At 33.1% G+C, this 17,279-nt stretch overlaps 1 protein-coding gene and 1 long non-coding RNA gene across 3 annotated transcripts in view; both read left to right on the forward strand.

The window, feature by feature from the left end:
• The window catches only part of LOC139529120 (COMM domain-containing protein 7-like), a 35,993-nt gene that overhangs the window by 4,099 nt on the left and 14,615 nt on the right, over nucleotides 1–17,279 (forward strand). Inside the window, exon 1 of one of the 2 annotated variants that reach the window (XM_071325436.1) lies at nucleotides 2,348–2,468. The exons of the other annotated variant lie outside the window; for it this stretch is intronic. Coding sequence (XP_071181537.1) covers nucleotides 2,382–2,468 — 87 coding nt within the window. The 5' untranslated portion in view covers nucleotides 2,348–2,381. Of the gene's footprint in view, nucleotides 1–2,347; nucleotides 2,469–17,279 lie in introns of those variants that run through there. 2 annotated transcript variants of the gene reach the window in all.
• Nucleotides 9,862–12,173, forward strand: LOC139529098 (uncharacterized). Its single transcript, XR_011665750.1, has 2 exons — nucleotides 9,862–11,483; nucleotides 12,020–12,173. It is a non-coding gene; the product is annotated as an uncharacterized lncRNA (long non-coding RNA).

Here is a 17,279-nt window from a genome sequence, read left to right on the forward strand (position 1 = left end):
AAAATGCACGGTAAACTATCAATTTCTTTTATATTTTCAGTTTGAACATTAATTTATCAATATATATATATATACTACGTTTTGGCAAAGTATGAGCAAATTATATCATTTTTATTTTAGACTCCCATACCACCTTAAATTACCGTATAGGATCTATTTGTTGTTTTTTATCTGCTCTGTTTAAAATTTTTGTCCTGATTTATACATTGTTATGATTGTACGTTGGGGTCGCTTATTTATCGGTCATGACCATCTACCAATAAATATACATTTATTGGGTTACACTAAAGACCTGAAAGTGGACCTGAAAAGACCTGAAAAGACCTGAAAATATACGACTAAAATTATTCAAATTGCAATAACTTTTTTATTATTGGATGGAATTTCTTCAAGTTGGAATTTTATGCATTGTTAATATTCATATTTCATTAAAATTTGAATGTTTTAAATTAAAAACAATTTTTTGATGCCAAAAGTTGGACCTGAACGGAGAAATGAAAAGACCTGAAGGGACCTGAAAATCTATGTCGGACTAATTCTAACTACAATAACTTTTTTAATATTCAATGGATATCTTTCAACTTTTGATTTTGTAAATAAAAAAAGTTCAATATAATAAGAATATAAAAAAAAATATGTAAAAATATTGTTGGGGTGTCAAAACTCGGACCTGAACGGAAAACTAAAAATCTGAATGAGCCTAAAATTTCACATTTTTTTTAAAACGAAAATAATAAACATAGACGAAAAAATATGGTTGATAACTTTTCATGTCCGATGTCATTTGGTCTCTTGTAGAGATCTGTCTCATTGTCACACCACATCTTTCTAATTTTTATTGATGGAAGATACTAATATGCCGATACGTAAAACTGATACAAGTAAAAAAAGACGGAAGATACCAAAGAATAATCAAAACTCGGATGTCAAAACTTATAAGTCAAAGAGGACATAATATACCATAGAAATAAATAATTCAGAAAAAGGTTTGGTGTCTTTAAACTACGATAACCCCGTCACAATTTTTGTGGTGTCCCAAGTCTGGAACCTTCACTTTGTGACAAACGTCGGACCTGTTGAATGAAAAATGAAGTCCTGAATGAACCTGGCTAGTTAATTCAACATATCTTAAAAAACATTTGCATTTTCATTTAAGAAGAGTCAAAAGCAACTTGTGATAAAACTATTTAATGTTAACGATTAGCTTAAAATGAGTTTTTATCAGTTTATACTTGAATTGGTGACCGAGCAATGTTTAGTTCGTGTAACAAGATGTAGTGATAATCCAATTAAAAGATTAAAATGAAATGTTTATTTAGACTAATTATCACCTAATATCAATACAAGGTGTGAATTACAACCGGTACACGTTCATTTAATTAAAACATTCCAATCGACGAACTCTTTAAATTACATATGATTTATGGGGAAGCAATACTAATACTTTTATTTTATAAATAAAACAGTTTACGACCTGCTTTAATATATATTAATGTAGTTTAAGCAAGTTGTATTAGTTTGAATAATTTCAACGGACAATCTTCCTTTTTTTTTTATTAGGTTCAGGATTTATCAATAACAATGTACTTTGTTTTCAAATATGTTCCTGTATAAATATAAAGTCATTCGTCCTCTTCAATAGACTTTTGTCTAAAATAGAAACAAATTATAAGAAAACAATGTTTTGCGAGTTTAAATACAACTACCCCTAGAATCCATTCATGTCTTTTGTTTCACCGACAAGGTCCGAATTTTGTAACTCAACCATCATATATTTTCGATAAAATTCTTTATAATTTCAATGATATATTATACCTTTCCTATAACAAAATTCATATTTCAAGGAGAATGATTGAAAACAGTTAAAGATATTGAATAAATCTGACCGCAGTCTTAATTTTCAAGCAAATTTATGTTACTAGTAATTTTCCGTTCAGTTCCGAGTTTTCACACCCAAATGGTATTTTTCATATATTTTTTTTTATTTTATCATTATAACTAACTTTTAGTTTCACAAAATCTAAAGTTGAAAGATATCCATTGGTTTTTAAAGTAATGGTAGTTAGAATGTTAGTCCGACATAGATTTTCAGGTCCCTTCATTTCTCCGTTCAGGTCCAACTTTTGGCATCAAAAAATTGTTTTTAATTTAAAACATTTAAATTTTAATGAAATATGAATATTAACAATTAATAAAATTCCAACTTGAAGAAATTCCATCCAATAGTAAAAAAGTTATTGCAATTTGAATAAATTTAGTCGTATATTTTCAGGTCTTTTCAGGTCTTTTCAGGTCTTTTCAGGTCCACTTTCAGGTCTTTAGTGTAACCCACATTTATTGGTTATCAGATACATCCGTAGGAAAGTCATGTGACATTAAACATGGCAGCTACTTTTCATTTCAGCAAGGAAACACCTCCTGAATCTATGTTTACAGATATACAGACTTTGAACAAGTTTCAAACAAATGTAATTTATAGATCATTTTACAGATAAGATTTGATTTATAGACAATTTTCTATTCCCAGTTTTGATGGCCTATTACGTTAATTGTAGCGGAGTTGCTTCACCTCCTTAGTATAGGTAGAAAGCCAGTCTTAATCAACTGAGCTAGAGAATCCATTTTTTGACTGTCATGCTGGCGACTGGGGTTGGAATCCCGGTGGTGACGATATAAATTTGTAGAGTAGAAACATGCTCTACGGTTACATTTGGCGCCCGACTAAAAAATCCATGATGGTTATCTGGAGTATAGCCAGGGTTTGTGTTATTTAGAGTCATATATAAAGTTATGATGACTTCAACAGGTATTGGCGGCTTAGTATATCTTCCAGTCTCGATGGCTAAAGGGAGCGAGCCTGCAAGAAACAGTGCCATTACACATTGGTACGACCGTGGTATAATTTTTGACACATACGGTTCCTTGGAACAGTTGCTTTTGTATTGCCATATATGTTCTAAGTTTATTTCCATTGTCTTTTCCACGATCGTTAAAGAGTTCTCTCTGCCATTCTGTATTATTTAAGATGTTTACTTGTTCATTGACTTTTTTCATGACTACTTTTGTACATTTTTTGTACTTAATGATACATCACTAACAATGTTTCTAATTTCCAATAAGTTCATCTTGTTCACCTCAGTATTCAAGCATTTTCTTCGACGTGATCTCCAACTCCAAATATCATATACAGTTCTACTTTGATCCATTCGTGTTAGTTTACACAGAAGCCGAACCCATGAAACACGCTGTTTATTCAAACATGATGTCCATCCTAAGTCGCCCATAGTAGAAATATTAGATGTATTTCTACCAACTGATAAAAAGTACTTACAGGCTTTATTTTGCACAGAGTTTATTACGCTAAACGATTTTGTTCCCCAAATTCCACTTCTGTACATTAAGATAGGCTCCACCATTGAGTTGCACAATTTTGTATAAACTTTATATGACATACCACCGGATGAAATAAAACGTCCAAAAACAGCCCCTAAAGCTCGGCTTGCTGATTTTGCTAGTTCCTTAGTATTTTTTGTAAATGTAAGGTGTTCGTCAAGCCAGATCCCAAGGTATTTATAAGAATCCGTTATTGTTAAATCATAATTACTACATGCAAAATTAAAGTCTGAAATATAAAACAATCATTGTAAATAGTGAACACCTGTTGAAAACTCAAGATTGTCATTAATTTCCTTTAATCTTCAATCAATATGCATACACATGATAAATATCATTTAATGAGGCAATTCACAAAATAAAATGATGAAAATATACACATTTTAGTTTTCTTTTCCTTTTGTTTGATTTCAGTTTTTTGAATTTCACAATTTGTGTCTGTATTTTCAGGACAATGATTCAAATAATTCATTTTGCGAGCTTAGTATATATTGTACAAAAAGAGTTTTAAAAAACAAATTATAAGATAAATAAAATGTTCTAAATCACAAGGAAAAGTAATCTCATAATACAACAGGGTAAACGTAATACTGGCTGTTATACATAATAAATGATAAAATATTATGTAAATAAATGCTTCAATTTTTTTCTATCAATATTAACTTTCTTGTCGCTAAAATTGTTTTCTTTTGCATATTATTTTAATTTTTATTTGGAATAAGTAATTTTAATTTAAAAAAAAATGTTTTCTTGTCGCTTATTAATAGTTTCTTGTCACTTCTTGTCGCTAAAATGATTCTTCTTGTCGCTAAAATGATTCTTCTTGTCGCTAAAATTCTTCTTGTTGCTAATTAGTGAGCTAGAAAATCGATTCTTTGGCTCAGTGGGTTAACGCACTGACTGTCATGCAGGCGACCGGGGTTCGAATCCCGGTGGTGACGATATAAATTTGTAGAGTAGAAACATGCTCTCCGGTAACAAAATGATGGATCTATGAATTCAGAACTAGATTTGTATATATAATCTGATGTTTTGTAGTTGGCGTTTGTTTATGTGGTTCATAAGTGTTTCTTATAAAGATTAGACAGTTTGTTTTCCCCCTTTGAAAGGTTTTACACTAGTCATTTTTGGGGCCCCTTATAGCTTGCAGTTTGGTGTGGGCCAAGGCACCGTGTTGCAGACCATACTCAAGAGGGTACCCAACACTATACCCCCAAAAAAAACTGTCGTTTAATTTTTCTTCTTTTTACATCATTGATAAGTTAGGTGGCTAGCTGAGCATCATGTAAAAAAAATTAAGAATTTGAACTGTTCTGCCCACCATAACATGGCATGGGTCACATGTTAATTTGGGTCTATTTTTGAATTTCCAGAAATATGGGTAAAGGTCTATATATGTTGTTTTTTTTGAAAATTTAGCCTGAATTGACAAAAGCTTTATTGATAGTGATGAATCAGGCAATTTTGAGTTAATTGATACCCTTTACTTATAAGTTTTTGTTTCTAAATTCAAATTTTAGTCTGAAATAAAAAATAAAGAAAGGGGGGGTCTACAATTAAGGTGGTTCGGGACTATTCGACTGCGCATAATTTCACGCATGAACTACAAAAGTATTTGTCGTAAATTTGATATATTTTTTTTTTAAATATTTTGATTGATTAGAAATGTTAAATCATTGTAGTTATGTGACTTATAGAATATTTTCGTTATTATCCGTATTTGTTAAAGGGTCAAAATGACATTTCACCCATTTTCACCACTTTCCCGCCAAAATTTGGGTTTTAAGGCAAAATATTTTTTTTTCCTTATCGGTGACCTATGTTTTTTATTGGCTCATTCTTTGAAGCTATATTTCAGCTTTTCATATAACAGTTTTGGACAAATTGTCATAGAACGTTTTTTTGATATTCCGATAAAAATATGTCAACACCTGTATTTTTCCTATCATTTCATTGAAAAATGGTCCCATTTACATACCTGTTTAAAAGTAAAATTTTGATCTTAAATGGTCCGTGACCCCCTATTTTTTTTCGACCAATTTGATTCATTTTCTTTAAAGAATAAAATAACCAAAAATACAGCACTTCTGATAGAAACTTCGAATAGCCCCGAGCCACCTTAAGCAACCAAAAATGACTATGATTGGTAAAATATTTTAAGCTAAAAATTTGGATTTAACAAAAAATGTGTCGTTTTTTTTTTTTTTTTTAAAGTAACCATTTGGATGGACTGGACAGTTGTCTCATTGACACTCATACCACATTTTATTATATCTTTATAATCTATATGTATGGATATCTCTCCCGATAAACAATTATCATATGACCATCTTCGGCATCTACAGCACTAGTCTGAGAAAGAGATATTGAACAGTTCATGGATCATTTTACTTAAATAACCTGTGAACATGTCCAAGTGACTATGAGATTCAAAATAGCAAGTCTTCTAATTATGTATTTAGTTTGTAGATGACTGATTGCTTTGGTATATTCTTTATTTCCAGTGGCAAATATTTCAAGCATATATTTTCATATGAACCCTGCTTTGAGTAAGACCAATCTGTTGAGTCGGACTTAATTTTCCAGCTCACAAGGTAAATGTCTACAGTAAGACTTATCATCAAAGCAATCTTGCTGTAACTCTTACATATTATATACATGTATAAAAAAGAGATGTGAAGTGACAGGGCCACGGCAATACCATTTGTCAGATTGCCCTCAGTTTCCCACACTCGAGGAGAGCTAACTACCATGAGACTGTTTTCTGCTTTAATTTAAGCAAGGAATTATCCCACAATCTCCCATACAAGATTGTCCAGCCAGTTCAATGTATTTTCCAACACAAATCTAAATATTTTATTGTCCCCCCCCCCCAAAAAAAAGAGGTGATATCAGATCTGTATGATGAGCAGATCATGCTTCACTAGTGGCATATGTTTGAAAGTAAACATTATGTGATAGGTTGAACTTTGTTGAATATTTGATTCATGTCTTTAAGAAATGGATATTATTATCATGTCATCGTTTACTGTACAGTGGGTTATCGTATATAGGTATGATGTTGGCGTCGTCGTCGTCGAAGACATTTGATTTTCACACTATAACTTTAGTATAAGTAAATAGAAATTTATGAAATTTAAACACAAGGTTTATGACCATTTAAAAGGAAGGTTGGGATTGATTATTGGAGTTTTGGTCCCAACAGTTTAGGAATTAGATGCCAAAAGGGCCCAAATAAGCATTTTTCTTGGTTTTCTCACAATAACTTTAGTAAGCAGAAATCTACGAAATTTTAACTTAAGGTTTATGACCACAAAAGGAAGGTTGGGAATGATTTTGGGAGTTTTTGGTCCCAACAGTTTAGGGATTAGGGGCCAAAAAAAGCTCCCAAATAAGCATTTTTCTTGGTTTTTGCACAATGACTTGAGTATTTGTAAATAGAAATCTATGAAATTTTAACACAAGGTTTATGACCACAGAAGGAAGGTTGGGATTGATTTTGGGAGTTTTTGTTCCAACAGATTAGAAATTAGGGTCCAAAAGGGTCCAAAATTAAACTGTTTGATTTCATCAAAAATTGAACTATGGGGGGGCTATTGGTACTTTACGGAACGGAACGGAACGGAACGGAACGGAACGGAACGGAAAAGAATTTCATTTAAGGTATCCAAAGGGGGCATTTATCAAAATTTCGAAAAATCTTTAAAACAAAACAAACTTTAAAATTTCTGTGTTTTACGGTTTTCCATATACAAATAACACAAATGTATACTTAATCTCATCTTCACAGGTGAAATGTGTAATAATGTATAACATCGGAAAATATTCTGTAGATGAATATGTCGGATTGTCCTGATAAATTATCATGAAATTAACGCATTTGCAAGTCATGCATTATGATATCTAGACTGACCTCACGTCGTCCTTGATTAGAGACAGTGATCAAAATGAATCTGATTTAAACTTTTTAATTTATTTTTCCGTTCCGTTCCGTTCCGCAAAGTACCAATTGCTCTGAGGAATTGGTATTTAACGGAAAAAACGGAAACAGACATCTTTAATGTAATTAAAGCAGTATGATAACAAAAATTGTCTGACACCTCTTTTTGCATGAGTGGTATGTGTTTTAGATAGCATTTTCGACTTGATCAATAATACAAAATTTAACACAAAGGCAGGTTACACAAAAAGTCTTTCTCCTTCCATCGGTAATTATATTTTAAATAAGAGGCCTTCAACAGCCCGTTCCGACGATGATTAGAGACAGTGATCAAGTTGAATCTGATTTAAACTTTTTAATTTATTTTTCCGTTCCGTTCCGTTCCGTTCCGTTCCGCAAAGTACCAATTGCTCTGAGGAATTGGTATTTAACGGAAAAAACGGAAACAGACATCTTTAATGTAATTAAAGCAGTATGATAACAAAAATTGTCTGACACCTCTTTATGCATGAGTGGTATGTGTTTTAGATAGCATTTTCGACTTGATCAATAATACAAAATTTAACACAAAGGCAGGTTACACAAAAAGTCTTTCTCCTTCCATCGGTAATTATATTTTAAAAAAGAGGCCTTCAACAGCCCGTTCCGACGATGATTAGAGACAGTGATCAAGTTGAATCTGATTTAAACTTTTTAATTTATTTTTCCGTTCCGTTCCGTTCCGCAAAGTACCAATTGCTCTGAGGAATTGGTATTTAACGGAAAAAACGGAAACAGACATCTTTAATGTAATTAAAGCAGTATGATAACAAAAATTGTCTGACACCTCTTTTTGCATGAGTGGTATGTGTTTTAGATAGCATTTTCGACTTGATCAATAATACAAAATTTAACACAAAGGCAGGTTACACAAAAAGTCTTTCTCCTTCCATCGGTAATTATATTTTAAATAAGAGGCCTTCAACAGCCCGTTCCGACGATGATTAGAGACAGTGATCAAGTTGAATCTGATTTAAACTTTTTAATTTATTTTTCCGTTCCGTTCCGTTCCGCAAAGTACCAATTGCTCTGAGGAATTGGTATTTAACGGAAAAAACGGAAACAGACATCTTTAATGTAATTAAAGCAGTATGATAACAAAAATTGTCTGACACCTCTTTTTGCATGAGTGGTATGTGTTTTAGATAGCATTTTCGACTTGATCAATAATACAAAATTTAACACAGAGGCAGGTTACACAAAAAGTCTTTCTCCTTCCATCGGTAATTATATTTTAAAAAAGAGGCCTTCAACAGCCCGTTCCGACGATGATTAGAGACAGTGATCAAGTTGAATCTGATTTAAACTTTTTAATTTATTTTTCCGTTCCGTTCCGTTCCGCAAAGTACCAATTGCTCTGAGGAATTGGTATTTAACGGAAAAAACGGAAACAGATAAACGGAAACAGATGTCTTTAATGTAATTAAAGCAGTATGATAAAAAAAATGTCTGACACCTCTTTTTGCATGAGTGGTATGTGTTTTAGATAGCATTTTCGACTTGATCAATAATACAAAATTTAACACAAAGGCAGGTTACACAAAAAGTCTTTCTCCTTCCATCGGTAATTATATTTTAAAAAAGAGGCCTTCAACGGCCCGTTCCGACGATGATTAGAGACAGTGATCAAGTTGAATCTGATTTAAACTTTTTAATTTATTTTTCCGTTCCGTTCCGTTCCGCAAAGTACCAATTGCTCTGAGGAATTGGTATTTAACGGAATCAACGGAAACAGACATCTATAATGTAATAAAAGCAGTATGATAAAAACAAGTCAGACCCTTCTTTTTTGAATGAGTGGTAAGTGTTTTAGATAGCATTTCGACTGGATCAATATTTAAATAAACAGCTGCGCCATGAGCGCATGATACGCCCGTCGTCTTGTGAAAAAACATTTTAATGTAAGTGTGGTTCTACCCACACATCAACCTATCTTAGAATGAAAATGACCTTTATCTTACACATGAGGAATGTCAGGGAATGAAACTGTACGTGTATTGCTTGGCCGCTCAAGTCCTCTTGATTTATAACGGATTAAGAAACAAATTGAAAACATGTAAGATTATTTGCAAAAGTAATTGCATACATTTAATTCACTGTCCGTGTCACTGCTAGTCATGATAGCCCTACGATACAAACATTTCACTAGATTTTTTCGGGACAAACTAACATGTAAATCAAAGAATTTCAAAGAAAACGTTGTCGGATAAGTCCGAAAATTAATAAGTGCGCTTAGACTAAGAATGTTTTAAGGGTTTTATCAAACGAAGTTATGGGAAAGAAAAGAACGAAAATAGAATGCTTTTTGATACACTCTTAAAAGGACCCTTAATGCATTCTTTGTGTAATCGTAAACTATGACTTACGAAGACTTTAAGAGAAGTTTCTTGTTACCGCGGGCCCCTGTATCATGAAAACCTATCTTAAGTTTCATTTAAGAGAAAACGCTTTACAAGGAGATTACGATGGTGATAAGAGAGTATCTGCAATCCCCTCGTGAGTTATCTTAACAATTTAACGGCTATCTTAGTATACACTTACGATAACTAGTTAAGATAGCCCTATTATCGACTTCGAAGTAACCGTCTTTGATTTCTAAGAGAATATTAGTATTTGCGGCAAAATCGGTATTAAAACTAAAGTCGTCTACTGTATGTGTTTAAAAGAATGCTAAAAATATACTATGATTCGTTTTTTGTTGCAGACTCTACATCCACTGTCAAGTAAAGCCCTGTTTAATGCTCCTTTCTGGCATAGATAATAAACGAATATTCAAGTTAATAAATTCTATTCTTCAAAAACACATCTACATGGAATGGTAACAATAAATCAAGAGAACAAATCAACTAACATATCATACAAATACGGAATGCAATCCGCAATACGAAAAACCCCATAACTGGTTAAGGCGAGATAACTCTCTTAAAAGGATGTTATCTTTACCAAACGTCTTGACCATACCAAACTGACATATAACACCTGTTCATTGATAATTTGTATTATTCTATGTATTTTTTGTGATTTTGTCCCATGTACATTTTACTTCATAACTCTTTATTAACATACTGTTTGTAGATTTTTTTTACTGATATGTAATAATACGTATCAGTATTACCACCGTAGGTATAGTGTCCGGTTGAGATCGGGTTTTTTCGAGAGCGTCCAGTTTTTTTCGAGAGATTATGACTAAAAATGTAAACAAACAGACATGTTTTCCTGTAACACGTAAAATAAATGCTTAAACTAAATTTACAAGATCAAACAAGTTAAGTAAGTATTTGTGATGAAAGGATGTTGCCAACCATACATACTTTGCAGTTAAAAAAGTTTGATTTGGCCTAATAATGCTTTTATGCCAAAATATAGAAAAAAGCAATTTCTATACACATACCAATGCAAATTTCAAAGAGCATGCACACATGATGTCTTTATATCCTTACATTTACATATGCTATAACAAAAGTTTTAGTTATTGTAATTAAAAGGCAATTTTAAGGGTATATTCATTTCCATCTGTTCAAGTTTTTTCGAGAGCAGTTCGGGTTTTTTCGAGAACAGTTCAGGTTTTTTCGAGAGATAAACCAATTTCTTACGGTTTAAAATGTGCTATTTAAGTACATTTGAGTTTAAAAACGAATGAAAAGTCATCGGTTCTTTCAAAGTTTATAACTAATGCATTACAGCAGTTTGATAATGTTGCATAAGCACATACATTTCATAAAAAAAACATAATTTATTTCTATATATTGTTGTATTGCATTATGAATTGCATGGACACCGGTATGCTTTATACCTATATTATTTGGATTAATCAAATCTACCTATGTCTATAGAAAAAAATGTTCACATCATGCATGATCACTGTATTCAAAGGACACTGGTTAACGTATGGTTAGATCAATCAAACATATTGCCATCCATGTTATTGAAATGATGGAACTAAGCTAGTGTACTGACTCGTCCGTAATTATTTCATGATGTTTCCGAAAGTTGACTTACATTTACTATCTTCTTTGTTACTTTCCCCTCTTTTGTAATTTCCCCTTATTTACATGCTCACGTTGATGATTCAGCATCATTTATTGATATATCTGCCAGATTCCGGCACAGTGTACGTTTATAGCATATTGACAATTTGAAGAACTGTTTATTGTAAACATATATAACATGTATTGTGTTTTGATGACGTATAAAACGTTGGATAAATGACAATGATGACAAATATGCCACTTCACCAGATTATTTGTTTTATTGTTTCACAACCGTTTGTTATTACTTGTAAACACACAGATACAACATTTACACTATAAAAATGTTCTATAAACATTCAAATACCCCTTTTGGTAATTTTTGTATGATTCATAGCACCCCCCTCATTTCGTTATTTTTAAAGTATGGAAAGCAATTCGTGTCATAATTTGCATACATAATGTTTGATACTTGTCGAGTTTTCAACACATTAAAAGCTGAACACACCAGTTTTGACTCACAGTTATGTTACAAACTTGATATATTGTTAATACTTGTATTTTTTATGTGAATGTATGGAACACAATTAGTGTCATAAGCCAACTTTGTATTTTTGTATGTTTTGGCAAATCTTTTGGATTGATAGGTTTTATATTGAGTTTTTATTTGTTCTTTCAGCTTTTTACCGTTTGATGTTCACGTTCAGTTTGGAGTTATACTTACCTGTCATCATTTGTAATCATTCATTGAACACCAGCATACCTTTGTTATTCATGCTACATTGTGTTAATAGAGTGGATTATATGACAATAAATAAAACGGTTATCTTTAATGAAGTCCATTATTTAATGCCCGCAAAGAATAGATGGGAGTCATTACAGCTAGCATGCTGATGTCCAGATAAACATATTGCATAGATCCAAATATACGTATATCGATATGGAATTTATGTGATTTAAAAAATCTACATTTTAGAGTGCCATGGATTTTAAGCTGAAACTATTCGTAATTTGAACAATCGTTTTGTGGGCACGGTCAAATTTGATTGATATTTAAGTACGCATTGCTTTTGCGCCAATTCTTAAAAGTTGTAGTTTTTCATTTGCGCCAAAAAATAAATATTGCTTCTGCGCCATTGTGCAGGTAAACTAATTAAAAAGTGAAAATATAGAAAATTTAAACAATATCTACGGACACACCAGCTGTCATCAGGAGATAGGAGAAAAAAAACAGATTCAGTGGCGGATCCAGGAGGGGGGGGGTTCCGGGGGTGCGCACCCCCCCCTTTATTTTTGCCGATCAATGCATTTGTATCGGGACATATGTTTTGCACCCCCCCCCCCCTTTGCCCTGGGTTACCTGGGTTAGCACCCCCTCTTTCGAAAATTCCTACATCCGCCCCTGCAGATTAAATACGGAATATGCACCTCTAGAACCGAAATTTCCCGCTGATATTATAGTAAGACCTTTGCCTATAGGTTTTGTAACAGAACAGACTTTTAGTTTTTATAAATACTTTGATTAACAGCAGTTATTATTGTGGTTTTATGACTTTTAAGGAGTTACCATTTTTTATAGTGCTTTGATAAATCCGAAAATGTTTTAACAATTTGCAAACATTTTTTTATTATAGTGTAAACCAGTGTTTAGTGCTCATATTTTTATGAAGATATATTTTAAACATATGTTTTAATATTTATGAGACCTTGTTTCTAATAAAAAATGGAGAATGGAAATGGGGATCACTGTTTCTTATCATCTTCGGAAGGCCCCTTTTTTAATTTATAATTACCAATGGAAGTAGAAAGACCTTTTGTCTAACCTGTCTTTGTGTTATTTTTTATACGTCCGTCAATTTTGACGGGACGTATTATGGTATACAAATGTCCAGTGTCCGTCCGCAGTGGCGGATCCAGAACTTTTCATAAGGGGGGGCCCTCTGGTTGACCTAAGGGGGGGCCCGCTCCAGTCATGCTTCAGTGATTCCCTATATAATCAACCAAATTTTTCCCACGAAAGGGGGGGCCCGGGCCCCCCAGGGCCCCCCCCTGGATCCGCCTATGGTCCGTCCGTCCGTCCGTCCGTCCGTCCGTCCGTCCGTCCGTCCGTCCGTCTGTCCGTCTGTCTGGTGTAAACATGTCGCACCGTAACTTGAGAACGACTTATCCAAATTTTTTGAAACTTAACATAGTTGTTTCTTATGATGGTCAAATGATCTGTATACTTTTTTGTGAAAATAAGATTACAACTTTTTGAGTTATGGCACTTTGTAACTAAAACAGGGGTGTGTTTTTTTCACATGTCGCACCGCATCTCAAAAACGATTCTTGATTATGGCTTAAAACTTCAAAGGCTTCTTAGTTATATTAATCTTAATATATCTGTATACTTTTTGGTGATGATTCAAAATGTCATTTTTGAGTTATTGAGTATTTTGTAAAAAAAAAAAGGGGGGGTTTACATGTCGCACCATATCTCAAAAACGATTTATGATTATTGCTTAAAACTTTACACACTTCTTTGTTATATTAATCTTAAGATCTGTATACTTTTTGGTGAGGATTCATTTTTATATTTTCGAGTTATTGAGATTTTGTAAAAAAAGAGGTTTTTTTTCACATGTTGCGCTGTATCTCTATTGCTTAAAACTTAACAGGCTAATGTTGCGTCGGGTTTCCAAATACATCTTGTACAATCTTCCTATTGAGCGGGAATAAGGAATGAGTCAGGATATACTAAGCATGACATCCTGTACAACCCTGTGTTATTCAAAAAAGATTTATGTTTTTTCACAAGACGACGGGCGTATCATGCGCTCATGGCGCAGCTGTTTATTTAAATATTGATCCAGTCGAAATGCTATCTAAAACACTTACCACTCATTCAAAAAAGAAGGGTCTGACTTGTTTTTATCATACTGCTTTTATTACATTATAGATGTCTGTTTCCGTTGATTCCGTTAAATACCAATTCCTCAGAGCAATTGGTACTTTGCGGAACGGAACGGAACGGAAAAATAAATTTAAAAGTTTAAATCAGATTCAACTTGATCACTGTCTCTAATCATCGTCGGAACGGGCTGTTGAAGGCCTCTTTTTTTTAAATATAATTACCGATGGAAGGAGAAAGACTTTTTGTGTAACCTGCCTTTGTGTTAAATTTTGTATTATTGATCAAGTCGAAAATGCTATCTAAAACACATACCACTCATGCAAAAAGAGGTGTCAGACAATTTTTGTTATCATACTGCTTTAATTACATTAAAGATGTCTGTTTCCGTTTTTTCCGTTAAATACCAATTCCTCAGAGCAATTGGTACTTTGCGGAACGGAACGGAACGGAAAAATAAATTAAAAAGTTTAAATCAGATTCAACTTGATCACTGTCTCTAATCATCGTCGGAACGGGCTGTTGAAGGCCTCTTTTTTAAAATATAATTACCGATGGAAGGAGAAAGACTTTTTGTGTAACCTGCCTTTGTGTTAAATTTTGTATTATTGATCAAGTCGAAAATGCTATCTAAAACACATACCACTCATGCAAAAAGAGGTGTCAGACAATTTTTGTTATCATACTGCTTTAATTACATTAAAGATGTCTGTTTCCGTTTTTTCCGTTAAATACCAATTCCTCAGAGCAATTGGTACTTTGCGGAACGGAACGGAACGGAAAAATAAATTAAAAAGTTTAAATCAGATTCAACTTGATCACTGTCTCTAATCATCGTCGGAACGGGCTGTTGAAGGCCTCTTTTTTAAAATATAATTACCGATGGAAGGAGAAAGACTTTTTGTGTAACCTGCCTTTGTGTTAAATTTTGTATTATTGATCAAGTCGAAAATGCTATCTAAAACACATACCACTCATGCAAAAAGAGGTGTCAGACAATTTTTGTTATCATACTGCTTTTATTACATTAAAGATGTCTGTTTCCGTTTTTTCCGTTAAATACCAATTCCTCAGAGCAATTGGTACTTTGCGGAACGGAACGGAACGGAAAAATAAATTAAAAAGTTTAAATCAGATTCAACTTGATCACTGTCTCTAATCATCGTCGGAACGGGCTGTTGAAGGCCTCTTTTTTAAAATATAATTACCGATGGAAGGAGAAAGACTTTTTGTGTAACCTGCCTTTGTGTTAAATTTTGTATTATTGATCAAGTCGAAAATGCTATCTAAAACACATACCACTCATGCAAAAAGAGGTGTCAGACAATTTTTGTTATCATACTGCTTTTATTACATTAAAGATGTCTGTTTCCGTTTTTTCCGTTAAATACCAATTCCTCAGAGCAATTGGTACTTTGCGGAACGGAACGGAACGGAAAAATAAATTAAAAAGTTTAAATCAGATTCAACTTGATCACTGTCTCTAATCATCGTCGGAACGGGCTGTTGAAGGCCTCTTTTTTAAAATATAATTACCGATGGAAGGAGAAAGACTTTTTGTGTAACCTGCCTCTGTGTTAAATTTTTTATTATTGATCAAGTCGAAAATGCTATCTAAAACACATACCACTCATGCAAAAAGAGTGTCAGACAATTTTTGTTATCATACTGCTTTTATTACATTAAAGATGTCTGTTTCCGTTTTTTCCGTTAAATACCAATTCCTCAGAGCAATTGGTACTTTGCGGAACGGAACGGAACGGAAAAATAAATTAAAAAGTTTAAATCAGATTCAACTTGATCACTGTCTCTAATCATCGTCGGAACGGGCTGTTGAAGGCCTCTTTTTTAAAATATAATTACCGATGGAAGGAGAAAGACTTTTTGTGTAACCTGCCTTTGTGTTAAATTTTGTATTATTGATCAAGTCGAAAATGCTATCTAAAACACATACCACTCATGCAAAAAGAGGTGTCAGACAATTTTTGTTATCATACTGCTTTAATTACATTAAAGATGTCTGTTTCCGTTTTTTCCGTTAAATACCAATTCCTCAGAGCAATTGGTACTTTGCGGAACGGAACGGAACGGAAAAATAAATTAAAAAGTTTAAATCAGATTCAACTTGATCACTGTCTCTAATCATCGTCGGAACGGGCTGTTGAAGGCCTCTTTTTAAAAATATAATTACCGATGGAAGGAGAAAGACTTTTTGTGTAACCTGCCTCTGTGTTAAATTTTTTATTATTGATCAAGTCGAAAATGCTATCTAAAACACATACCACTCATGCAAAAAGAGTGTCAGACAATTTTTGTTATCATACTGCTTTTATTACATTAAAGATGTCTGTTTCCGTTTTTTCCGTTAAATACCAATTCCTCAGAGCAATTGGTACTTTGCGGAACGGAACGGAACGGAAAAATAAATTAAAAAGTTTAAATCAGATTCAACTTGATCACTGTCTCTAATCATCGTCGGAACGGGCTGTTGGAGGCCTCTTTTTTAAAATATAATTACCGACGGAAGGAGAAAGACTTTTTGTGTAACCTGCCTTTGTGTTAAATTTTGTATTATTGATCAAGTCGAAAATGCTATCTAAAACACATACCACTCATGCAAAAAGAGGTGTCAGACAATTTTTGTTATCATACTGCTTTAATTACATTAAAGATGTCTGTTTCCGTTTTTTCCGTTAAATACCAATTCCTCAGAGCAATTGGTACTTTGCGGAACGGAACGGAACGGAAAAATAAATTAAAAAGTTTAAATCAGATTCAACTTGATCACTGTCTCTAATCATCGTCGGAACGGGCTGTTGAAGGCCTCTTTTTTAAAATATAATTACCGATGGAAGGAGAAAGACTTTTTGTGTAACCTGCCTTTGTGTTAAATTTTGTATTATTGATCAAGTCGAAAATGCTATCTAAAACACATACCACTCATGCAAAAAGAGGTGTCAGACAATTTTTGTTATCATACTGCTTTAATTACATTAAAGATGTCTGTTTCCGTTTTTTCCGTTAAATACCAATTCCTCAGAGCAATTGG

The sequence above is a fragment of the Mytilus edulis genome, chromosome 1 (genome assembly GCF_963676685.1).
Source record: "Mytilus edulis chromosome 1, xbMytEdul2.2, whole genome shotgun sequence".
NCBI lineage: Eukaryota > Metazoa > Mollusca > Bivalvia > Mytilida > Mytilidae > Mytilus > Mytilus edulis.